At 38.0% G+C, this 27,939-nt stretch overlaps 1 protein-coding gene across 1 annotated transcript in view; it reads right to left on the bottom strand.

The window, feature by feature from the left end:
• The window catches only part of ARSB (arylsulfatase B), a 66,447-nt gene that overhangs the window by 14,407 nt on the left and 24,101 nt on the right, over nucleotides 1-27,939 (bottom strand). The window contains exons 5-6 of the mRNA XM_074570628.1: nucleotides 18,154-18,397; nucleotides 10,009-10,079 (exon numbers count right to left, since the gene is read on the bottom strand). Coding sequence (XP_074426729.1) covers nucleotides 10,009-10,079; nucleotides 18,154-18,397 — 315 coding nt within the window. The remainder of the gene's footprint in view (nucleotides 1-10,008; nucleotides 10,080-18,153; nucleotides 18,398-27,939) is intronic.

Below are 27,939 nucleotides of genomic sequence, written 5' to 3'. Positions count from 1 at the left end.
CATTGCGAGCAGTAAAAGTACTACATTTTTCATTTCCACTGATGAATATTAAACCAAGTCTCTTCCAAACACTCTGAAAATCATGACTGTCTCTAACATAGTAATATAATTTATACAGTCCCTAAAATCTTAAACCAGTCAGATGAATCAACTATTCACTTGCAGGGTAAGAGTAAGACTGCATTTTCTAAAAAAATTTTATTGAGAAATAAAAAAGCAAAAGAACTAAAGACATAGTTAATATTTTTACAATTAGGAGACACACTTAGACCTTATATATCTTCTATTTATAAACATAAGGTCTTTTTAAATGCCACACTTGTTTGTCTACAGTATGGAAACACATGGTAGTTCTCCATACATTTATAAATGGAATTGGAGGGGAAGAGGGAGTATTTTTCTCCCCTATATATACTGAAGCATAAAACTTGTCAGATACAAGTAGATGAGGATTCCCCAGGAAAAACTACCACTTACTCATAAACAGAAAATTTTGCAGTGTTTCACATAGCTGCACTAGAAATTATGTAGACGGTGCTGTACTGGAAATTTATTTTTAGCACTTTATACAATGGAAACTTCGTGACAAAAACTACCTTTTGTTAGACTTGAATCTGTGAAGCAGCCTGCTGCTTCATTTTCATTGGGAACCGCACAAGACAAAGCAAACTCCAGGAAAAGTTTTAAGAAATTCTCCCTATTGCTCTGGCAAAGTGCCTATTTTTATCTTGGCATGAACGCAGCTCATGTTCCTCCTGCAACTGATTCAGCTCTGGGATCCAGTGCGTGCAAGACAGTCTGCAGTATAATCAGTTCGGGCTAGAAGTGCTGATCTCACCAGGACCAGTTCGATCCTCTGCAAATTGTCTTAAGGTCTTCATTGATAACTACTGAATGTCAGCAAATCTCAGTCAATGAACTGTCAAAATGAAATTAGTGATATCTCCCACAAAATACAGGAAATTTTTAAAGCTTCCTGATTATAATGGATAATGTTATAAATGTCTAGCCTACTGTTTCTCGGGATATATGATTTCATTTTCTCTGAATTAACTCCTACTTCCATGACTGGAATTTTGGGAAGCAATGGAGAAATGAGAAGAGATGGAGAAATAGGCAGAAGAAAATGCTATGGATACTTACCATAACACTCATAGTGACCATCATCCACCAAAAAGCCAAAATTTAGAGCTTACTGCATGTCTCAGGAAATACATGTATTTTAAACTCTTGATCAGCACTTGCTCTGTTAGACCGTGGATTTAGGATTAGATAAGGGATTTTACATCCACTGCAAATGTAGTCTTTCTGAGAGAAAATCTGCATGGAAATTTAGGAAAAAAATATTCTTCTACTATGGGAAAAATTAAATATCAAAGTTTCAGTTTCTGACTTTAATAGATGAACAATACTCTGAGCCCAAGCAGATTATTTAGACTGTTGTAAGGAAATGTCTTATTTGTGAACAGACTGCTTTTGTATAGACACTGCTACTTGTACATTACCAAACCTACAATCAGTAGGTTATTTAGTGCGTCTTAAGATTTTTGCCTTCTTATGAAGGACCAAAGACAAAAAATCTCATAAAAACCAAAGCTAAAAGTTATAAGGTAGCTTTGAACAGCACTGTCTAATTAAGTAGTGTTTTCTCTCTTCACAATAACAAACACCATCAATATGAGAGTTGAACAAGTTCTTCATAGTTATTTCTAGGCCTACTGCAGTGCTGTGGACCGCTGTTGTTACCATCGGTCTGTACTATAGAAGACAGACAACTCTTCTACCCACTGGAGCGAAAATGTTGCATATTTTTTGAAAAGGCTCAAAGCCATGCAATGCACCTTCCTTCATCTACACATTTACCTCCTCACACAGACAAAGTCAATTCATTTTTGCTTTTCTTCTCAGTCTTTTAAAGCCAACAGTTTTCCCTTCATGCTTATAATGAATAAAACAAATAAAATATTCTACAGTGTTTCCAAATCATACCTCAATGGCCAGAAATAGCCCTTCAAAAGCAATGGGTCTTCTATCTGTTACATTTATATAACTTTTGTCTTTGCTCATCCTCACTTATAAGGTACATTTTTGAAGTTGCACATGTGTTCGTAGGTCCAATGCTTTAATTAACATGAGAGTCCACGAAAACGTACCAGAAGGAAGGACCAGCTTACTACAGCCACTTGGAAATGTGGATGTCTCTGTGGGCTAACAAGGCATGTATGTACTTTTAACTGGTTTCTCTTTTTTTGAATTGTGATGTATAGACCAATTATTTCACCTCAACAAAGAAACTCTGGAAATGTCAAGGGCTCTTCCAACCCATGCTGTGACAATGAATTACTGAAGAAATAAGGGCTTTTGCTACTTCACTGAGGAAAGACATTTTGTGACCTTTTGCTGCTTTATGGCAATAATGAGTTTTCTACAAAACTCTGAATCTTTCCGTTACTTTATTAAAATAAAAACGTTTGAGGAATAGCTGTGACCTTAACCTTGGAAGAATGAATAGAATACTGATCTTGAAGAAAAAGATAAGCCCTAAGACACTACACCTTCCACCGTCATGTTGACAAGGCATAGGACTGTGCTGTAGACAAACTCACCCAGCAAAGCTCACCTATCTTAATTCACTTAGTTGAATGCTGTGAACATACAGATTCACAATTATCCCTTCTAATGTCTGTTTTCTCATAGTAATGTTTGATTCCAAAGCAAAGATTTATACTAGAATATCATGGTCAGCCTCTTACCTTTCAAAATGCATACTTTTCTTCATTTCAACAACAGTAAGCACATGAAAATACTCTTGTTCTTGTTTCAAAATATTCACCTTGATTTTTACAACAGATTATATCTTTACAAAAAAACACACCCCACAAACAATTGAGTAAAACCCAGAATTACTCATGGCAGAAAAAAATCCCTCTGAACATCAACGGGGTGAAGCTTTTATCCAGATTATTACATTCTTATAAAATGAAAGAATGAAAAAATTTAAGCTATTCTAAATAAGAGCAATCTTATTAATACAGCCTACTTCATTAATAAGTATCACAAAATGAGAAACCGTAAAAGGAAATGCTCGACTTTCACTTTTGATAGAAAAATAAGAAAAAAAACCTGCCCAAAATTGCCAGACCAGCATGAAAAGCACCACATGAAGTGGTTGAGGGCCACACGCGGCTCCAGGATCGCATATTGGCAACTCCTGCCTTATAAACTTACAGGGGGTCATTGCAATTTATGATTTTCTTGTAATGAAAAGATGACAGAGTTCAGATGGTCAGCACGCATATGTGTAATCTTGCAGAGAAATGGAAATTCAGAGAAGCAAAGAACGTACCTGTCTCTTTCCCCATTCTTGACCATTCTCCCATTCCAGCTGTCACTATGTAAAGTCAGTCAGCTAACTGTACTGGTCGATTTTCTGCACATTTTTGGCTCTGAGAGTGGATTCTGGGTCTTAGTCTGGAACAGACACGGAGTGTATTTATCCCATTTGAAGCCCACGCAGCACACTCATCCACGCATACCTATGTCTTCTGCTGCTGCTGAATAGCTCCATTACGAGGGATTGTTCTTTCACTTTTTTTTTTTTTTAAATAATTCTAAAGCAGCTAGATCATGAGTAATAAAACTAGGGAAGAAATCACTTCTGGCCTGCAAAGCCTCGGGAATAATCTTTCACCTGGGCAAAAGTGAATAAATGGGGCCTAAAGGAGCCTAGACTGACTATTCCTTAATGAAGATGAATCATTTTGGTATATGTATGGATGTAATATATAATGCTACAGACATTATAATGCAATTTTAATGCCCATGAATGAGACATCAGTCCCACAACTGAAATGCTTTCTCTATTGTAATACATCATATGTTCATTCTGCATATAGCAGATCTAGACCCTTATAAGCAATCATTTATTTTGGCAATTAATAACGCATATATGAGAGGCATATATATGAGATATACGAGGCATATATGAGACAATGCCTTTTTTCAAATGTCAAGGAGAGCAATGTGAAGCTTAATTAATTTTGCTTAAGGCAAATAGAAGTTTGGAGAAAAATCACAGAATGTTTTTACAAGTTCTCTGTCTTGGATGTCTGCTTCTGTGAATAGATATCTTCAAAATAAATTGACTACAATTAGTAGCCTACAATTTTATTATGCCTTTGAAGTTTTAGTTTATGGTTAAGTTTGGAATTTTAAATGAAGGTAAAAGTTTTTTCAGCCTAAACCAGCCCCACCCAACATATTTATTTTGAATACATCTCTCTAATTTAAAGACATTCAAATTCTTTTTAAAGAGAAAGTGATGCTACACATGTAGTCGGCAAGGTTTTGTGAAATTCACTAAATTAATTCATAAATTTAGCAAGTCGGATTAAAAAATAATACAGAGTGTACTGACAGATTCTGTTTAACAACTCTGAATTAAAGGGTACGTTTCCTTTCACCATCTCATTTAGTCCTGGTTCTCAAAATAAAATTGCCTTCTGTGGGATATAAAGTTTCAATATTGCTTCAAGACAGGGCATCTAGCAATGACTGTGTGGTCAGAAATATGTTTGGTTTAGCAGTTAGGGGAATTTAGACTTAAATCCAGTTGGTTTTTAATTCAGCTGAATCACCAAAACTTGATGAAATGCCATAAGGCTGTCTAAAAGAAAGCAGATCTTTCACAATGGAAGAGCTGACGTCACCTGCACAGCTGCCAAACCATCAACAACTTGGCTTCTTTTTTTTTTTAAAGGCAAAGTCACAGAACGGGACAAAACGATTTTGGTTTTTTTTTTTTCCTTCCGACACATGTAAATCAGATTCTTGATTTATGCAACTTTTAAGTTACTTTATGCCTTTTATTTGCATGGTCTTAACCTGTACATTACAGAGAAAATGATACTCTGTTTCAAAATGATTTTAGCTTTCTTTTCTTAATTTTCCTTTTTTACTATCAAACTCTCAAAACTAACATAAAATGTGAATGTTTCAGACCCAAACCTGGAAGACAGTAGATCTTTCATACCAATGTCCTGCTTTTACATAATTGCGCGCTCTCTATAAACCCACACTGAGACCCAGTGACTGGGACATATATTCATCACTTCTTAAAATAACGGACAGGGTGATGAAGAAACAACCAGACAGACAAAAGCGATGGCTTTTAGCAAGGAGGGAGAGAAGCAACCACCTCTGAGGAGCTGGGGTCCAGCTCCATCTGCAGAGCTCACCAGACCGGTTTAGCCCAGCGAGGTCCACCCAGAAGGTGTGGTTCCCCACTCCTTCCCCCTGAGGCTGTGGCTCCAGGAACAGCCAGACAGTGCCAGGAGGGTTGGCTCTCCCTTTGCGTCCCCACTTCCAACCGCACAGCCCTCCTCACCTTCTGCCTTGTGCTGCCCCTGGCATCCACCAGCCCCTTCGATGAGCAGATTCAACCTACCTGACAGAGGAAAACCAGACTAACAAGTTGGATCCGTCCATGGAGTGCCAGAATGGATGCAAAAGAAGCATCAGGAGCATGCGGCTGGGAATGGGCCGAGGAGGAAGTGAAGCACATCCCCAGCAGAAACCTGCTGGATCACTTCATCACATATTATGAAATGGAAACCTCAGGGTTTAATTTCAGAGCCAACAGAATCAGTCTCACCCGTCCCCTGAAACTCCTTCTCGTCCCATCCTTTGTGCCAAAATGAACACTTGGCTATATATCCAACATACATCCGAAGAAAAAAAATAAAAAGGTTTACTAAAATCTGAACCAATATCCTGATCTGGCTCTGTGAGTGGCTTTGGTGACCCACGAGAGCGGAGCAGTGGTGAGGCACTGTGGGAGGCAGGATTTCCTCTTTGGTAGCAGCAGCAACCTCCGCTAGCTTAAACCCCATGAAACTACTGCCTCTGGCTGAGGTTCCCTGGTGGCCTGAGCTGATCTTAGCTGCCGGGTCCTGCGGCCTGTCCCTCCATCTGCCACCAACCACATTCTCCCTACCCCGCTCCCAGTCATACAGCTACAGGGCAAGTTGATTCAGCTGGCTGATGTGGTAGAAACGTCTCCTCCTCTCTCCCTCCGCCACCCAGAGTAGGCTGAAGGCTGGCTGATCTGGCAGAAGACTCATCTTGTCACCATGTGATTTCCAGATCCAACCCAAGGGAAGGAAAGGACGGACGAAAGGGAGAAGACAGGCTGGCTCTCTGGCAATAGCTCACCACCAGACTGGCTTCGCTACAAAGACCGCAACCTCCCCCTCCTCCTCATCCTAGTTTTTGGAGATCCCACTCTAGTTTTTCACTCCATCGCCTCTCCGTTACACCACCACAATTGTTGTAGGTCTGCATTGCAAACCAGATCAGTTCAGTGACAGAAAAGATTTTTAACCCTGACCACTCCACAGGTCAGAGGCAGCCTGCGGGCAGAGTCTGCGGTCAGGGCCAGGAACCCCTTTATTAGCACTGAAGACAACAACTGAGGAATTACAGTCTAAAACACTGCAATATGTTTGAGACTGCTGGAAAGGTTTGTTCTGGAATGAAGAAAGTCTGCCTTTTGAGAGAGAAGATGATTACTTGAAAGAGTGAAATAAGACCTGTCAGCATTTTTTTGTAAAATGGAACTGCAGATAAACTAGTTTATAGTGTTTTCCCTCTTATCTTGTTTAGTATTAACAATAGGAGAGAAGTACAGTGCTTTGATACAACACTACTGTAGGGCTATAGTATTTACCGCTGGACATGAGCTCCTGAAAAAAGGTAAGTAGATGCTGCTCAGTAGATTCATCAGGTCTGCTGGAGTAACCCTGGCTGATGCCCAGACGTAGAAACCAGCGCTCCATCTGAGCACTTGAAAAGTTGTATGATGTTACCCCACGAGGGGTAAACACACGCGGGTCAAGGTCAGTTCTAACAGATCACAGCAGCAAAGACGTAGTTAGCACTGTAATCAAGACAGCATGTCCCATCTTTTAACTTAACGTTCTGTAATAGCTGAGTTGACACTAAATTAATTAGTGTCTTTTGCACAAATTCTTCCCTGAAGGAATGCTTGTTTTGGTGTAAAAAATCTGAACAGAACAAAGCTATTTTGGCCAAAAAAAAGCAGTGAATTACATGAGACATCCCACCATTCGTGTTACTAAAAATATAAAGTATCAGTTTATTCAGACAGAGATGAAAATAAATTCATCCATTAAATAAAAATATTACAATGAAAGAATGTATACATTACATGCAAAGCACTCAAGTGTTCAGGAGCCCTGAACCTGCACTGAGTGCAAGTGCAACAACAACTTAATGCCCTATGTGTGCACAACAACAGCACAGTGACTTCCTTAATAATATTATGATCAGAACTTGCCTGATTATCCACAACATCCTGAAAGTTTTTTTGGTTATGTTTAACCGTATTTTGATTTTAATTTCCTCTTTGCTCTTCCACAGAACCCTGCAACTCCAAAGATTTGGCTGATCTGTATCTTCCAGTAATTATTTTCCTTTCTAATTCAATTTCTACAAAAAAGAAAGTATTAGTATAATGTGAATACTTCATCTGACACAAGGTGATTTAGGTGATGTGATTTTTTAAGTGGATTGTGACAAGGGCATAAAGAATGCCAAAGACTACACAGGAGGTGAGAATGAACCCAGCAAAACGTGCATACATTTATTTTGGCACCATAGGCAAAAGAGTACTCTGATCTCAAAACAGTTAGGACAAGGAAACGATAAACAGTCAAGGAAAGAGCAGGACTCCTGAGTGACACACAGTTTATCACCTTGGTGATAGGAAGATTATATGGGCAGTTTATTTTAAGATGCTTTTTTAAAAAAAACCACGAAGACTGCCATGATTGCTGAAAATATGAAAGGACTTATATATTCCAAGCTTTGTGTCTCCCTAATCTATCCATAATAGAGACACCAACATAATTTATCTGGATCTTAATTCTAAACTTACTACTCAGTTTGCACAAATGAAAAACAGACACTAAGTAGAAATTATCTGAGTTACATATATATACAGTTACTCCTAATAACTCAAGATTGCTAAATAGAAATTTTAATCCTTATATGACTAAGCATAATTTCACTAGCTGGGTCAAAAACAGAATCATAAATAATACAATGACTCACCCTGCAAAGCACAAAACCATTCCAGCTTCCAGCTAACTTATAAGAAATCGAGCATGTTATGACAATAGATGGAGTACAAAGAAAGCTGGATTTCTTGTCCCCAGCAATGGTCTATAAATTAACATGCTCTGTTGCATTAGAAACAGTATGTTAATTAAAAGAACAGTGATCTGAAAAAGCACAGCTTAATGTATATTTTGTCACGTATAACAGTGCTACATCTTGTCAAAACTATCAGAAATACAACTACTTACTCTCAAATCCGTTAAGAATAGTATCATAAAATCAAAACTAGGGAAAATGTAAGGTATACTAATTTGAAGGTCAACTCTACCTGTTCCTGATCAAAAGTGCTATTAAGGGAGAAACTAAACCAGGCGGCACAAAGTAACTTGCCAAAGTTATAGGCCTTTGCTGAGAAGAGACAGGGAAACCCTATATGGCGCATAAGGACATGTGGGCAAACAGTTACATTTTTGGTTTTAATGACTCCAGTTTTGAAAGATACATAAAAACATTGTAAATTTACAGGCATGTATGCCCCTTCTTCTGTTCATGATGCTTAGAGGTCACATCTCATCCAGCATAAAAATTCCACTTACTGCAGCTTCTTCCCAGCTGCCCCGCTCCCTGCTCACATCTCACGCAATGCACACAAAAAGTAAGGACACACTATGTGTAGCTGACTATGCCATCATGGAAGGAATCTGTGGAAGAATTTCCTGAACACAGGCTCCTGAAAACCTCCTCTGCTCATCCCCCTTCGATTTACACCCAGAATCTGTCTACTCAAACACCTCTGCTGAGCCCAATCACGGCAGTTCCTACAAGGAAAAGATGGTCTCCGAAGTATGCGGGAGAATACCACATCAGGGCATAACATCGTACAGGAATGCTACAACTCACTGAGCCTCCTTTGAAGGGAAATTGGAGTAGCTACACCTTAATTCCATCAGTATGTAGGAATTATCTGCAGGCAGTGCCATCAGCACTAGATAGGCACAATGTTGCTCCTTCTGAGAACAGCACTGCAGAACCAGATGTGCATTGCAGAAGGCCACCTCACCCCTTTCCAAACAGTTACTACAGCACAAAGTGTATCTGTCTTGCAGGCAACAGATCACTGTCCCAGCTGCACTGCTTTTCCTCTTCCTGGATTTACTTCTTTATTTAATGAAATACAGAAATGCTGTAAAAACACTGGAAAGGGCCTGTTCCAATGTTCTGCATGAAAAAAAAAAAAAATCACTGCTTGAAAAGTTTGTAGTCCTTAGCAAACTAATAACGTTGAATCATAAACCAGACAGTGCTTAAAGAGCTATAGAACTGGCAAACGTAAGCTCCAATTCATGTGATTATGGCATTAAAGATCCAACCCATGTGATGATGGAACAAAAGCAATCACAACACTTGGAACTTCTCAGCTTCCCACAAAGTCAGGTTTTCCATTTGCGAGGTCATATTATATAGCAGTACCAAGACGTGTTAGGACAAGCAGTTCATTGGGAGCTACCTGCCAACCTGGAGCACTGAAGGCAGGGCTTGGTAGGGTTTTTTGGCAATGTGCCTCCCTGTGCACCTCAGGCACACGGCTCCTCCTCAACATTTCCATGTCCCGAAGTATTTTATTCATTACTCAGCAGTGCTTCAGAGCTCTCCGAAATAGGAAGCGTGTGTTGGTCATGATTCAGTAAGTACTTAAAGCACCTGGGGGATGACGTCTCTGTATTTTAAAAGCTATTTACTTAAGAGAAGAAGGCATCCTACTCTATTTTGTTTCACCTAGCAGGAAATACTTCACGTAAGGAAAACAAGGAGTGTTCAGAAGGTAAATTGTATGTTTAATAACTCTTGAACAATCAGTAGCATACTCACACGGGAAGTCATCCACAAACAAGGGGTCTATGTTATGCAGTAGTTCCACTCTGGGGGAAGGTCTTCCTTCACTAGGAGAGATTTCAAAAGGAAATGTTAATTTCCTTCTACAGCTCATTAGGATTCTGCATGTTTTATTTTAAGGCTTTTTGTCATCCTAATACAGAATGAGCTCATAACCACAGACTAATTGCTATCAACTTTAATCTGAATGCTCTTTTCCAGCCTAGTAGCAACAGCTTTTGCCCCAATTAGTCTTCCCTGACTTCACTGGTGTTTACTGGGATTATTCACAAGTTTACAGAGTACAGAATTGGTCCCACTGAAGGAGGGTTTTACAACAATCAATTTCAAAAATCAAATTTTGCAGTGTAAGCTGGCGTGGCACTTGCTATGCTCTCTGCATACCTGAATGTGTGCTGAAAGCATTTTGGCTAGGTGCCTTAAAAAACATTAGAGGCATTGTCTACCCCTCAAAAAAACCACCTTCGATTTGTAATTGAGGTCACAAGGATTATTTAGACACTCTGAAACTTCTTGGGGGGGGCAAAGAAAAATCAACCCTCTTTTTCTAGACATTGACTACATAGGGACGGCACGGAATGAACCTCCGAATTTAGTGATAAATTTTCTGAGTTAAGTAAAACCCAATCCTAAAAAACTGAGTAAAAGAAATTTACTCCTTAGAAAGGGCAACAGGAGTAGGAAGACATAATTAGAAAGAACCTTGGGTACATCATGGCACAACAATATTTTATTATTTTACAGTAACCTAAACACATCTTTTTAGAAACTTCCAAGTATCTTAAATTGTTTTCTTTTTGTTAAAGAGATTCATTGTTAGACTCAAAAATTCAACCAGGACCCCTAAACCACTTGACACTAAGAATAAAAAAATCAGATAATATGTAACAGGGGAAACTTCAAAAATGCCTGTTATTTTAATATATAAAATATATAACTAAACAATGTTTACCTGTAATTTCAAATTTTCAGTAACAACTAACTAAAATTATATTGTTGTATTCCATTTCTAAAACGATTTCTGGACGCTACACATTTTGAAAAAGTACAAAACTAACAAGGAGGATTGGATGAAAGATTAAATGTATTCAGATAACACATCCTTGGAATTAATACAGAGGAAGTACAATAATTAACCTACAGTGTTAGTAATTCAGTATATAAAAACTGCCACAGAAATGTTTTTCCCAAAATGTGTACGAAAGGTTAACTCTCCCCCTGCCCTGCTCCCTGATTTCTATAGTAGTCACACGCTTAACTAAGGAATGCCTGGCCTTATTTAACCAAATTTTATCTTAGATTTAATAGACTCTTACTGTCTCTAGATGTTCCATCTACAGCTGTGGTTAAGCGTGCCTTTTGCCATCTGCTCATAGGCAATGGTTACGTGAACCCCTTAGAACAAGTTAAACTACGATGCAAATTTACAGCATGTGAATGACTCCACAGTAACTGCTTGGGAAGATACTCTTATTTTGCAGTTTCTGAGCTATGTCTACATTTTTCAGTATCCTTTTAAAAGAAAGCAAACACCAGAATTATGCTAAGTGTCTTCCACCAGGGTCAAATACAGAAGAAAGAAGTAACTTACTTCTATGTGCTTCTCCTGTTTATACATCCAGTATTCATAAGTACCACGTTAGGTAGAAAGTCAGAACCTAGGATATTCATGCTGTTCGAGCAGACTAGTACTACTATCATATCATTAAAGGTAATTTCCTTTATGGCTTTTAATCTGGAGGGTGGATACTGTATCCTAAACATGGCTACAAACATGGCAGGTAGAACACTAAATATAAAGATTACGGCTGCACTCATTTAAATTGTTCATGCGGTAGTTGTCATTTTTATTGAATCCATTTTTTTCTGGGATAGAATATTGGTATTAGTAACTTGGAAATGTGACTTATATATAATTATGAGATATACTCCCTGAAGCTTACAGCACCACTGTACTGGGCTCTGTAGCACTATCAACTGGTACTGAACTGCTTGTTCAGTTTGGGTTTTATTTGGGTAATTCTGTTGCGCACAAAATGGAGGTTTATAACCAGCATTCATTATTCACAAAACAACAGCCAGAGGAAAGAAGATGGCATTGTACGTTGAAGAATGTGGCTAGTTGACAGAAAAGAACACCAGGACGATGGAAGCGACGTCTTGGGGACAAGAAGTAGAGAATTCACGCTTGTAGCAGAGGTGCCTTTCCCTGTGCCTAAACTGTGTCCTCCTTCCCATTTAGAGAGCTCCATGCTGACCTCAGACCCCTTAAAAGACACAGCCTCAACAACAGATTCACCTTGGCAGATGTTCTGCCAAGGATGTTTTGCATCAGAAATACAGTCTATCCAACAGGGCTAGAAAAAGAAAGCAGTAAGATTCTCTAGGGATTCCTGCCTTTGTATTTAGTAGCTTCCAGTGTGATCGTATCTTACAATGCTCTAATTTTAGAATACTTATTTTTAGAGTACAATATTCTAACATATTGCTCCTGTCCCTAAAAATAAGGAACTTTTGTCTGGTTATTATTCCACCATGTCTGACTGACTAATTAAGCAGTTAAGAGGTATTGTTTGGTATTGTTTTCCAAAAAAAGTCCTCTATGTAAGAACATCTTGATGACAACATAAGGACTAACTTCAGAGTTGGTATGAGAATCAGTTAATTTATGCTGAGAACATCGCTCTATCTTCTGCTTCGCAATTTTTGAAAACATACAGAAAGATCTATTATTCCTTAGCGAACATGAACAAACATTTACATGTGCTCTTCCACTTTTGTTGTTGTTGTTAAATAGGCAGAAGGTGTCCTTGGGAAGGAATCCAAGGTTTTTCAGGGTAAATATGTTTATCTTGCACAAAAACATCCTTAGTGTCACTCAGCAAAATCTGAGCCTTTATAACCTTGCCATATATTGTATTTCTCTGGATCATATCTGTACATGCTTTCCTAAAATAATTACATTTCAGATAGGCTGGAAATAAACATCGCTCTCAGTTTTACATTACTCTTTCTTCAGCATTAATTTATACCACAACAGTGAAATTTTTTTTCAAACAGATATTTAATTCCTAAAATGAACATAATCATTTGGTACACAAAAATTCAAGTTGATCTTGCTTCATGTACTTCATCTAGTCAATTATGGTATTTCCAGCATTACAAAAATATAAAACTGAAACTTGTCCTTCAAAATGTATGAGTAAAACTTGAAAAACCTATGCTTGCTAACAAGCTTTGAAGAAATACTGGTATTTTGACTGTATTTTATTCTGAATCTCTCAGTGCCTATCATACTGCTTCATGTGCTCTGCCCTTTGGTTTTCCATTTTCCTGCTAATGCAAAATAAAATCTTTTTTTCTGAGCATGGGCATACTAGAGATTCAGTACCGAAAATCAAAATATATCAAAACAATGCATCAACCAGGGCAAATTTCTACATAAGTAAAATTATTTTGCCTTGTGTCTCTATTTCAACAGAATAGCAAGCATCTGGATAACAGATGTTTCTTAGAAATGCAAGTACATTTTGAGATACTTGCTTGGAAACATGCAGTATCATTTAGATTCCTTGACTACATGCATTTTAGTGTTGTTTTCCATTAATTCTCCATTACTATTTTTGTAAAATATATTAGTGATATTATCCTGTACTTTTAGTTATAATTTCTAATATGTACATGCATGGTTTTAGAGATTCCAGCTATACTGTAGTGTTACCCATGGTAACCTAAAGTATTAGAAAAGTGCAATCTACTATGATTTATGTAGAAGGTTTATTGCTGAAAATGGAATGGTCTGATGGATATCCAAAAATGGGCTGGTACTATCCTAGGTTATTTTTTAAAAGAAGCTGGGGATATTAAAGGGAAAGTTAAATCTAATTCCAAAGGTATTTGGAGGAAAATTAAGTTTAGGAACTAGCAGTGCAAAGATATGCTGCAACAAATATTTGGATGGAGATGTTTTTTTGGTGGCCTATTACCTTTTACTGTCGGAAACTGTAGCAGAAAGGCCAAGGTTAGTATGGACAGAGAAAGAGTGGAAGACATGTGGATGACATGTGGAGACAACAGCACAAACACACAGCAGGGAAAGATCTCTCATAACCACCCCGTGTTAACGACACCAGACTAGCAGGTCAGCGAGACCCCAAGACCCAGTTTCACATGACAGGGAGATGGGGAAACACAAGAGTGATGGCACCTGGCGACTCACAGAGGTGGGACAGGACAGGGAAGCAGTGCCAAAAGGGTACAAAAAGGCATAACCAGAGCCTGTGCATGGTCACCAACCTAAGAAGAACACAGCAGATGTCAGAAAGGACTTAATAGCTGGTGTCTCTGGTCCTCTGCACCATGACAACAGATCCTGGGCCTAACATCTGGTCACAAGCACTGTGGTGCCTGGCTGTCAGACGCATGGCTTGAAAACCCCTGCCCTGGTGCCTGGCTGCTGGGCAGACTCCTTAGACACACATCTTTTGGTGAGTAAGAGTGTCAGACTGTGAGAGTGAAACCTGCTTTATTTCAGTTTTTATTTTAAATAACATAACATTCCTCTTCTATTAGGTCTCTCATTGATATAGTGCTGCAACACTATTTCCTACGCTGCTAGGTCAGCAGATCAATTTTGCAAAGAGCAATCAAGCTCTTGAGTTCAAACTCCCTGTCAAAGAACTTTTAAGGAGCATCCAAATTTTTACCTAAGAAAAGAAGTTCAAACAGTGAGAACAATAACATTGTATTTCCTCATTTTCATGCATTGTATGAAAGAAACGTAAAGTACAGCTAGCTAAAAAAGAATGCAAAAGAAGCTATTTTTGTCCAGAAGAAACATGTGCTCCGGAACTTTATCTTTTCATGCCATTTGCTCCTAGCCATTAACTTTCTTCTGGTTCTTCAAGTTAAAATTAAACAGAGGAGGCATGAAATGAAAAGTTGAAAATCACTTCTATTTACTACAAGAACTTAATATTAGCGTCATGTTAACGCAATTCCTAATTTGGACTAGCAATCATCTTAAAATCATTACAGAACGTTCATTTTGATCTACGATTTCAGAATTGGTATTTATACTTCTAAGAGTATCTGCATTGTCTAATATATTATTTTGAATATCTAAATCAAGCTTCCAAAGTTATAACCTTTTTCCCTCTGATGACACACATAAGAAACAGTAGGTTTAGGATTAAAGTCCACCAAAAAAAACCCTAAACCCACAAGAAGCATATGCAACTACTTGTATTAAACTGGGCTGAGAAAAATACAGATGTAACACAGTGACTGGCTATTAATTTACTTTTTTCAAATGAGGTAGAATCTTAGCAAAATCTAATTTCATTCATTATGACCAACATATTTGAACTTTCCATCAGGTGTCACCAAAAGGGCACTGTGCCTTCATTGTTTAGCTATCCAATATTCAAGTGACCTTTTGAGTTATGATAATGAAATTTAATACACTCATTTCTCCTGATTACATGGAAAAATCATGTGAAATTTGACATTTCGGCTGCCAGGTCAGCGCAAGAGCAGCTAAACAGTTCACAAAAACTGACTCTTTTCACCCCTCTGGACACAGGCCGGCTGGTTGGTTGGCCCTACTGAAAATAGTGGAGGTCACCTATTCCCTAGCAGCGCGAGTAAATATTGCATTCAGTTCCTCCACAAAGAGAGAGGACTCAAGCGCCAGGAGCGTGCAGGGGATGCACAGCTGTATCTATTCTTCCTCACGTACAACTTTCCTGCTGAACTAACCTGATCTGAGAATACAGAGAATACCTGGTTGAAACTAAACCTAATTAGGCAGGAATGTGGCTGGTAGCTGGAAGAAAATTCTATGGCTTAGGAGTACCCCAGGATCTTGCTGACGCTAAGTTTTCCCACAGTAACATCGGCATGTAAAATATTTTACTGTCTCTGGCTGGACAGGAGTCTCCATTCCTTCCTGGAAGTTAATGGTCCCTGGCCTCAATTATACACATCCTTATCTTCTTCCACTTGGAAGAGAGCCATACGGTACACCTGGGCATAAGGCCATGAGCTCTCTGCAAACTCCAGCTGGTACAGAAAACTACCCCATTGCTCCTCAGAAACAGGCAGCACCAAGAAAGGAGTCAAGCTAAGCAGTTTCAAAACAGGTAATCCTACTAAAGGTATAGAAAACCCCAATTCTGAATTCAAGAGAAGGGTTTTTTTCTGTGGTTTTTTTTTATTTATTTTTTTGGGGGGGAGGGGGGTTGTTTGGTTGGTTTTTGTTTGGTTTGGGTTTTTTTTTAACTTCAACATCTATATAGGGCTAACCAGGGACAGGTAGATGGTTTCAACTCTTGCCCACTCTAACTCTCAATTTCTCATCTCAGTCCCTAAGCCAAACACTTGCTGCTCATGCTTGTTTAGGAACGAACTCCTGCAACTCACTGTTTGGGATGCTAAGACACACAAAAATCAGTGTTTATTGTAATGCACTACAGAGAAAATTGCAGAAAACAGCTGCATTTCTCCTGCAAGCTGGGAAACCTGAGAAGGGGACAAAAGGTTATAACACATGTAATATAATATTGTCTGACTGCTATAAAAACATAACAAAGGCTATGAAAAGAAACAAAATACTAATTCTCACATGAGCGGCATATAGGAAATAGAATGGCTGGTCCTTTTATTCTGCTTTAGCAGTATTAAACTTTCCATCCTAAGTGATTCTTACGTGAATTAAAACTATACTCAAAGACCAACTAAAATAAATACAACTTCTAAGAACGTAGACAATAGGATTTAGCCCCATCCATGAATACAATATGTGCAGCACAGAAGAAGGAGAAACAAAGGAATTTAAACCAGTGTCACGATGCAATTTTTGCAAAACAAAAGGTTGGTCACAGAAGTTTAAAATTCTGCAGAAACTAAGGTTTTAAGGACTTTGTTATCCATTTTAGTAGAACAAAACTACGTTAGAATAGAAGAAAAGCTTTGAAAGATGAAGGACTGACTGAATGTAAGTCTTGACTGAAGATAGGGCAAAGGGCCAACACAGGGTTTCTTTTGATAGTTTGTTCTAGTGAAAAAAATCACCTTTACCAGTTAATGCCTTTTTCATTTATTCTTTTACATTCTATTTTACTTACTCTGCTGAACCCAACACAGCAGTAATAAGAACATATTCAGGTGTGCCCAGAGTCCCCACTATCCGGCATTTGTGATACCATTTTAATTATTCTTTTCCAGAGGAAAAATATATGGGATTTAACTCATTTTTCTTTTAATGCACAGAAGACTCTCCATTATCTGAACTAATGGGGCTTGGGATATCCCAATTAATCCAGACATCATGAGAGGCGCACAGAGTCAGAGAGAGCCCAGTAAAAGTCATTAGCTCGGTCTCAGAGCCAACCCAACGGGAGCTTAGCTGCCTCTTTCTTCCAGCCATCTAAGCATGTCTGCAGTGTGCTCCTGAGTGCTCCAGCCTCCTTAAATCAGGCACAACATCACGGCCTCTCAGGAACCAACTCAGGACTACTCTTTGTACTCAACCTTGCAGGCTTTCTGAGACACTGGACAGCATGGATAGGGACCTATTCAAACGGTTACACTTGGGAGTCAGCCTGACAGGTCCTGTAGTGGGCTAACAAACCATCAAAGTGGAATCCATGCTCAGTGAGTTTAACGTCTGCACAGATTTCCCATGTGTTCAATTCCAGACGTGTACTGCAGAGACACCCAACAGGGCTCTGTAGCGAGCAGGGCAGGGTCCATAAAATTTACTACCTTGTACTCCATGCTGTGCAAAATCACTTAACATACTTCTGGATCATACAGCATTCTTGAAAAAGTATACCATGTTTGTGCATTGCTGTGTCCACACTGATAAATTCAACATACCAAGTTAAAGCTGAATGGAGGTTTTGCATCTGTGACCAGGATCAATTTGCAACCTGGATAATTCTCTCATGGATAGCAAAGTTAACTGCACTTACACCTTCTCTTTATTTACGGAAAGGAACACGAAATATATTCCACCCCCATCACCTCCCCCTGCCCCCAGTTCCAGCTCTGTTCTCTGGGCTGAGTAAATTCTTCTCATACCAGAATGCCGACTCAGTGATTTGACATGCAAGTTACCTGATAGCTTCCCAAACATCAAAGCCATCCAAAGGCTTAGTGCCATTGGTGTGTCCTCCAGCAAGGTGCACCAGCGTTGGCAGCCAGTCAGAGATATGGATGAGTTCATGACTTTCTACACCTTTTTGTTTCAGTAAAGGACTTGCAACAAAGCCTACTCCTCTCACTCCTCCTTCCCAGAGGGTCCACTTTCTTCCTCGCAGCGGCCAGTTATTCCCACCTGCCAAAGTCTGTCCTCCATTATCTGGAAAACAAGTAATTAAAAGGAATTATTGGTAAGAAAGAAACAGCACAATCCTTCACACAACATGTATTCATCCATTTGAAAAAATATTTTCACAATACAGGCATGTCATGCCAGTATTTGCGTAGTGTTGTTAAGTGTTCATACAATACATCACGTGTTCAGAGCATGTTACAAACGTGAGTTAATTCTCACCAGAGTCTTACAAATTACTACAATGAAAAGTTGTTGCTAGGCAGAAATGATTCCATACTACAAGCCAATGATTTAGAAGGACTTTAAGAGCAAGCTCTGACATTGATTCTAAATATCATTAGACATCCGAAACTTCCAGAATCAAAGACTTAAAAAATTAGTTCCAACTACTTTACAGACCACAAGAAAAACTGCTATCAATGCCATCATTAGTACTCAGAATACGCTGTTCTAAAAAGCAGTAAGTTATACTTAAATTGGAAAATTGTTATTCCAGTGTCAAGGCAATACCTGTACTTCTAGTTTAGAACTGTTTGTTTCCCAGATTTTTAGGCAGCCACCTTGATTTGTAAAGTCACACAAAACAGTTTCTCAGGGAGAAAAAGAAGGCCCTAACAAAATGAGTTGAAACTAGTTAAAATAGTTGAAGCAATTCAGAAATAAACTGAATTTATTGTGTTTGGTGAGAACAACATATAAGATGGTTACAGAAGAAGTTGAACTGTGACTACAATAACTAAGAAATATCTACATGAATTAGAGATAACTCATGTAACTCTTTTTTAACGCTCTCTGATGAAGCTTTCACACTTAAAATAAAATCCATATTCCTGAAGTTAGCAGAATTAATGATTCTTTGAAGTTACTTTAGTACTGCTGTATAGTTGTAATGTAATGACATGTAACCTATTGTAATGATCTCAGAAGAGTCGTTGATGGCAATTCTTTAAAGAATAATTTTTATGTATTTTAATAAGGTTAAAATTATTTCAAATAGTAGTTGTTGAACTGACAGTCAGTGTAATTTACATGTTTATGCTGTATTTCCTGATTAAAAAACAGGAATTTGAGGGAAGAAACAAGAAGTACGTGCCCAACACCTTACAGAAGAACTGTTCTGTAACCACAACACTATAAAATGATCTCCCTTCTGTTTCATTAATTAGGGATCAATGTAAACCCCCAATGTGAACACCCTTCTACTGCACACAGAAACCACTTTTTGTTCTGCTACAGAATAAACTAAACTAGTGCATGTCTCTGGAAAGACTTTAAAAGGTGAAAGCCTAAGCTAAATGAAGCACTTGGAAAAAATGGCATGATTTGAAAAGTGTAACGTGTTTTGTGGCCCAACTAGCTTCCAGTAGGGCTGCTTGTGTGTCCAGCACTCTTGGGTTAAAAATAAATAAATAAAGAGCTTCATTGTCTTCAATATGAAATGCAGGCAACTAAATATTATCTACCAACATTTCTCACACAACAATGTTGAGCAATGAGATCTGAGAATTTAAGTAGTTGCTGGTTACCAAAAAAAAAAAAAAAAAAAAGAAAAAAAAACTTCCAACAATTCTTTCTGCTTTTACTGTAAACAGGAATTCCTGTCAGGGATACTCATGGGACAGAGCTTTCAGTAGCTTTTAACCTTTGGTGGCCTTAGAATAAAAGCTGTCTTATCTACACTGTATTAGAACACAGTTCAGACATAAAGTGGTATCAAATCTTAAGTATGTTAAGCAGCATCTTTGTCTCACAAGCTACTTGCTGTCCATATCAGTTTAATACTAGCACATGAGATCTTATTGTAGTCCTGAATATCAGCAATGAAGTAGCACGGAAAATTACAGAAGTAGACTATTTGTCATTATTAATAAAATTAATATTATTATCAATAAGTAGACTTATTTTTTCTTTACTTTCTGAGGTTGAGTTGAAGACATTCACATTGAGACAGTTTCGTTATACAGTAAATTCCCTGAGACAAGGATTCTATCTAACATGTATCCTGTAAAAACTTGTGTGTGGTATCAGCATTCAGAAATAGCACACTAAGTTAAAAAAGGGAAAAAATTTGTTCTTGTTTTGATAGATTATCTGATACATAAATGAAAAAACCTGACATGAGAAACAAGCTTCATCCCACTCATTTTGACTTCTCATTTTCACATTGCTAGAACATTACTGTTTCCTTCTCCCTCAGGAATTCATGTTCAAGAGACCCCTTCTGCTTCATTTCTTGACTAAGTTATCAAGGAAGTGTTGAAGGAGGGAAAGGGATGGTTTCTGGGTTGATTACTGAAGTTTGTTTCTTTCTAGGCATGTAGAACAGAGCTGATCCATCATGGTCAGCCTAACCATGATTACTTTTGGGGGGCATGGGGTATAGAAGTGGCAGATAAAAGGCATGAACAACCACAACAGGACTGTAACTGGAGTTCTAGTCAGTCTTACCAATGAGGGTATGTCTAGACAGCAGGGGACAAAACGAGTACCTGCTGCGTGTATGTTCAGATACTTTTCCCCTAAGATACAGCTGTGGATGTATACAATTGGTGCTAAAAGCTTGCATGGGTTCAGAAAGCCACTGGAGAAGTTAAAGATAAAAAAACAGTTGATAGTTCCTACATGAAAAGACATCACCTCTGTCTCAGGAATTTCTTCGGCCACAAACTGCTAGAGATTTAAAAGTTTTCACAAAACATTTGCTGAAACGCACCAACAATGAGTCCCAATACTCTTTCCAGACACGTGCTACTACATTGCTGTAGTGATGGACTGGCTACAGATGGAATACCTGCTAGAAGGACCGTTTGTCTGTGGAAGTACGGGCATTCTCATGTTTTCCCAAATAAGCTATTTCTTACTAAATCCTCATGCTATTTTAGCAAAGTATCTTGAAAAACACACAAGTCCATATGGAAACTCCTGGTAGTTTAAAACACACATTTAATATCCACTTAGGTAAGAGACAAATAGGATTGTTGTTGCTTCATGTTCTACACTGGCTTCATATCCAATTCTAAATCTACTTCAAAACAATATTTCCTGAATGATTTATCATCCATTTTTGCAACTGTTTTTCTCCATGACTCATCCTAATAGCCTAATCTCAGCAGACAGTCTCCAGAGCAAAGCTTTTGGAATCAAGGTACCTGCAACTAGAGGCCCTGATTTATAACATTTCTTATTATTAAATCTTCAGCCTTGTTACTTCAGCTGAAAACACAAGCCTCCCCCAAGCATGATACTTCAATTATCTCTTTCCTGGAGACAAACATCAAATATGATTTCCATTAAAAATAATAGTGAAATAGTCTGGAAAATGTAGTGAGCATATTTTTCCTATCTGTAAGAATCATTTTTGTAATTACATCTCTATAATTTAGACTTCGGTAGTACCCACAACATATTATGTGCATTAGAAAAATCATAAAACAAACCAGCTTTTGTCCCTAAAGAAAGGATAAAAGAGGAGAGAATAAGGCTATAGTTAGAAATTATGGTATTTGGCATAACCGTTACCTAGCTAATTTATTCAGTGTTGTTTGTTTTCTTAAATGGAAGCATTGCACACTTTTAAAGAGCTTTGTTGTTTGCTTGGTTTGGCTTGCTTTGATAGGTGTTCAGCTACCTTTGCTTTTATTTATCACTCCCATCATTCTGTGTTATTTTAAGGAGGGGAAGTGCTTTTTTTCCATTCTGATGGAATTTTCTTCTACAAGTTGAAATTTGTGACAACGAAAGAGAACATTGGGGAGAGATGTTCTTGCTGATGTAAGAATGGGTTAAAACAGAGTTCGTAGCAGGCACTACCACCATCAATGAAAAAATGAACAGAAGACATATGCAGGGTAAATGGCAAAACGACAGAATAGAGAAACAGAAGCATCCTGACTATTTTAAAATGTAGTTTTGATCAAAGTTGTGCACCCTTGAATTAACAACCACCTTGTTGACTATGGAGAAATCTGTATAATGTAGTAATTGCATCATAAACACCAGTGATATGCTGCACTGATTTAGGAAGAGTCGTCATTCCTGCTATGGAAGAGAAACCAAAAATCCTCAAGAGAAAACGAAGCACACTGGCAGTTGCAAGCATTGGGGAGGGAGCCTGCAACAGTCAGATCTGAGGGAACCACGTGGTCACGGACAGAACAGTTTCTTAAGGGCAAGAAATATTTCTGAGGGTCAGGAATTGGTCAAAAGAGTCCCTCGGAACAAAAGTCAGGCTCATCTCTAACATTATCATTATTCTCTGCCAATTTACATGACTCTTGAGAGTAGCATAATTCTCTTTTAATTTTGTGTTGTCCTTCAGTATCCACAGAGTAGGAATCTGACAGGATCTGAACGTATCTTCAAACAAAGAAACTGCCACACTAAATAACTTCATTGGAACTGACGCTAACAAAATTGGTAGGTCTAAACCCCTCTGAAAACCAATGCAGTGCTTCCAAACCCAAAACACCACCACATTTTATGTTAGTCTCTCTATACGAACGTATTTGTGGGACCTGCATCCTGGTAAAACAGATTGATATAAAGCTCTCCAGATGAAATAACTTTTGTCTTCAAAATAGTCATGCACAGTACCCTAACCCCTTGAATAATTTTCAAAGTACTGGCAAAGTTGATCCTCAGAAAATATCATGCATTACTATAGCAAAAATAAATTTTTGAAGTGAGAACTTCTATCTTCTGTTTTGATTAAAATATCTTAAAAAAAAATTAAATATTTTTCTAACAACTCTAGCAACTACCCAAATATGCCTTCAAGAAAAAAATCAGTTCTTCTAGGGCAATTCCTGCATTCTTTCACTCTCGTACACCTATTAACATCTAGTCACTTTCTCACCCATCTTAAAGTACATACATACTGTCCACATTAAGATACTTTAAGGGAGTGAGTTGAAACAATAAAAATCTGTAGTACCTCCCTTCCAGATGATTTTGGATTAAAATAGGACACATTTCCCATGCAAAAAATTGGAGAATATAATCCATTTTCAAAGAAAATTTGTACAACAGACGGTGACTGTCTTTCAAACTATTGTGGGATTTTTGTTAAAAGTAATGAAAAGAAAGGGCACTTTTAAAAAGTTTATTTAATTTAATAAAAATCTTTCAACGTAAGTAAAATAAAAGCAAAGTAAAGCTTGTGCATCTTGAATATACCTTTAAAAATGAAGGCCAATGTTTTCTTCTCACAAACATCTGCTCTTGTAATTAATATTCATTGTCATATACATGAGAAAGAGTTTAATTTGTTAAATCTGTAATTTGTAAACTGTCAAAGATGTTTTGCAGGAGTTCTTAAAGGAATCAATAAACAAAAGTAAACAGAGGGGCCCTTCTGTTTCTCCCAAACACTTCTCTGAAGAGTTGCCAGCTGCCAAACATTTTGACTAGGGCCGTATATATATGCAGTGATGTGGGATGTATGTAACCAGTAAATAGTTTAACGACTAAAACTTCTTTGAAGAGCAGCTGGACAATAAAAACCAGCAATAAACCAATTCTGAGAGCAATAACTAATGAAGCATGTATGGATTCAAGTCTTCAGATGGACTCACTTTTTTATTGAACTACGCTGGAACTGAAGCAACAGGCTGCTTCATACGACGAAGATAACCCACATCAGCAATAGATACTCGCAACTATGGGAAAAGCTTCATTTGGGAATTATAGCTCATTAGATAACAGAAAACCAAAAAAGGCAAAAGCGTTAACTTAAGTATAAACCCTGACAAGTGTCCTTCCCGGGATCATAAATACCTCTTGGCCATGTGCATTCCTTGCTAAGACAAGTCCACAGTGGTTACAGAACTCAGGGACAATATTAGTATCATTAATAGATCTGTCAGAACTTCATGCGTCAGAGCTCACGCCCCTGACAAATTCTGTTTAAATTGATCAAGAGGCTCAGAAGTCATTGTTGGGAGAAGACACTAAATGGAAACAAGTCCTGTAATACTGTATAAGGCCAGTTTTCTAAGGAAGTAAGGTTAATCTCCCCCATTTGTACACACAAACATCATTATTGCGTACGTAGTGGAATGAAAATCTTATTTTAAAAGCTATAAAGAGACCTTTGTGTTTTATTTTTTGGATGGTGGGAAAAACACTGTAAGAAGAGTTTCCAAAGAACACCTAAGTACGCTATGACCAACACGCTAACTTTCTTCACCAGGTGGACAAATGGCCCAAGCAAGTTCCTTTCTGTGACTTCTACTGCCTGCACACACGATCTTACCAGCTTCTGCTCTTGATGTTGCCTCACATGCATGCTCTAGAATAGAGGTAATATTTTCTCTGCAAATAGGCCAGAAACCGGTCTTCACTTTAAAGATTTCCCTCACTGCCTTTTCTCCAGCTCTTATGTAGGATTTAAGTGGGTAAATTAAAAATAGTAAATAATACAGAAAATAATTTTGCTTTTTTTCAGTGTATTATTCAAAAGCAACAGACTGCCTTGTGGAATAGCTACGTATTTTCTTCTGACACACTAGATCTTGTTTCAATTACACTATAGCAAAGTAACTTTTTTTTTTTTAAACAGAGCATCCTTTTTTTGTCTCCCTTGTGACCACTCAGGTTGCTGTATTCTTCTTAGGACCACAAGTGAGCTACACGCCGTGATCCTGTTGACGGGCCTAGCAAATTGTTCTAGACAAGTTCCTGGGAGAGGGCTTCCTTTAATTTCCCCACGGATTCATCCAAGACTGTATTTGGTGCTGTTTCTAAGCAGTTTTAACTCCGGTAGTTCTTTTCAGTCTTTGTATTTTCTTAGTTCAAATAAGGAGCTACTCACAAGTCTCCTTATTAAAAAAAATATTAAAAATCACCCTTGCTGACTACATTTAGTGTGCAAATTGTTTTAGACAGTGAGAATACCTCATAAAAATATGCAGGGTTTACATAAACTGTCCTTAACTTCTATTTATTCTAAACCTTCCATTCCCCTAAGATGATAAACTCAGAGTGTTTAAGTTTGTGATACATATTATACAACCTTGGTTACAATGGCAGAACTGTTATCCTAACTATGTGTCATAGTAATCCTAATTATCATGAAAAGTTTTAACAATTGTTTTTGGAATTTGTAGAACAAAGAGTGATCCAAGAATATGGAAAATATTTACAACAATAACTCTGGAAAATACATCAGTAATTAATTATTTCCTATAAGAAAAATAACAGTCTTAACAGAAAATTAAAAAAAAAAAACAACCAAACAAAACTCTTTCAGCACAACAATCTAATAGGGTAAGTATTTCTGGACTGTTCTGCCTTGTACATCTCACAGCACAAGAAACTCTGCATAAATGAACATTAGCGATGAGTTAAAAAAGACCAAAACTGCTTGACACCACTAAAAACAAATCAACATGCAAAATACTTTATGATAAAGAAGTTAATAAATTTAAATACATAACTTCTCCTGGATGCCTAGGTTCATTTTTAAAAATAGCCATCTAAAAGTTTAGCAGATCTGTATGCATGTAACTCATACATACACAGAGCAAGAAAAGACCAACCAACATTTAAAGGAAGTATTCAATTAGGAATCAGTAAAAAAAAAAAAAAAAAGAGAGAAAAATCAAGTGCTGTGTGCCAACAAAGTCTTTGACTATGCAACCACTTTTTTATCCTATTTAGAACAGAGCACAAGGAAAGCATTTGAAGTAAAACATTTGCAAGGGCAAAGTAAGAAGAAAGCTTTACTTTAAGCATCTAGATCATATAAATACAATTAGATATCACGACTAAATTCACTAATCATTTACCATGTACTGGTGCTTAACAACTTTAACCAGCCATTAGTGTCTGTAAAGATATAACCTAAAATTTCTGGCTCCTGGCTACAAACACCTAGGTCTCCTTTTTTCCTGAAAACAGTTACAAAATACTTGCCAAATATTCTTACTGTATCTACAGTACTTTTCAAATACACCATTGGCATGCCCCAGCTTTTTTTTTTTTCTGTTTTCCACCTGTGCTTAAGCTCCTGCTTTTTTGAATAGATGAATTTTTCTGAAGCTGCAAGAGAAAACTCCCCCACCCTGTAATTTCTCCTCATGGGCCCCTGTAGTAAGCTGATCTAGCACACATCTGTCCGATACATAAACCATGCCAAGCTCTGTTTGAAAGGCTTGTCTAAAGCCACACAGTATTTTTAAAGTGAGCACAGACCAGAAAAAAACCACCAACTCTGTTTTATTTTGTAATGCAGATTTGGGCATTTCAATACTTTATCAAATTAAAGCAGCTTCAAATAATGAGAAAAAGTAACCTTTTAGGCTCCTGCTACTCCTGAAACTAAAAGCTGCCGGCATACTAAAGCCATCAACTGCACGCAACCTAGCATGAAATATGTGCAAAAAAATGTTTGAAGGGGAAATACGGTCAATAATAATTCCTGGTCTTGTTCCAGTTTCTTGCTTCTGATTAACAGATTAATTGCCTTGCGAAGACGAGAGTGGAAGGTAGTTTCTCTTTGCTAAAAGGAAGAACAGAGTCCCTCCTATATGCTCCCTCTTTCCATTTAAAACAAATAAGTGTTGTAAATGTAACTCGGAAGAATGTTTAGTTTCCAAGTGCATCCCCCCTCTCCCTACCAAACAGAAGAGATACGTCCATATGGTAGACAGACACTCAATGAAAGGAGGACTGGGTATGACTGACAAATGACCGCAAGTATGCTGGGAAGCACTCAAATTCCAGCATTAAATTTTCTAAGTGCAGAGACTGTCCAATAGCTGGCAACGTCTAGGTGTTTTCATTCGGTAAAAGCATTCGGAAGTTTATTTTGAATACATTCGGGTTTCTTCCTCTGCTTCTGGAAGCAGCGTGACTCTTAGAACAAACCTAGTGCTGTTATCCCTACAACGTTATGGATCTAATTAGGAGGCATATTTATAGCAGCTTTTGGAGGAAAAAAAGCAGGAAGTCAGGCCACTGTTACTGTGCTTACGGACACCCTGTATAAGCAGCGATCAGCCAAAACTAATGCATCCATACTCCCAGATGTATGGAAAATACCTGACCTCAGGCCTGCCAGTTTTGTATTTTAGGCTGCAGCTGTAAGGTAAAAAAAAAGAGGATCCAATTCCAACACATGAGGACAGGAGACAGCAGAAAGCTAGTTTTACATCTACTGCCAATCAGAGTCGTGTACAAGAAAAGACGACCCCAACTTCAGATGCAGCAGAAGCGTTAAGGTGTGCATGGCCTGCAGGGAAGGCTGCCACCCTTAGGGGATCATTATTTCACTTTTCTCCAGTTTGGTCTTTTGAGCAGGAGGGAAAAAATGACTACTTTGACCTAACACCTTTTTTTTTTTCTTTCTTTCTTTAAAAAAAAACCAACCCCCCCAAAAAAACCACTTCCAGGGATATGAAGCTGCCAAAAGGTAGAATTGCATGCAAACAGCAGAGAGAAATGATCTAATATACAGGCATTAAAGCCTCACAGTTGTGCCCAGAACCGAGATTTTCCATCCTAATATCCCATACCTCCTCTTCCTTGGTGTTTACTTGAGGGGGGACTGCTCTGATTGCCTTTTG

This window comes from Larus michahellis, chromosome Z (genome assembly GCF_964199755.1).
Source record: "Larus michahellis chromosome Z, bLarMic1.1, whole genome shotgun sequence".
Taxonomy (NCBI): Eukaryota; Metazoa; Chordata; class Aves; order Charadriiformes; family Laridae; genus Larus; species Larus michahellis.
This window is presented reverse-complemented; position numbering and strand designations above follow the sequence as displayed.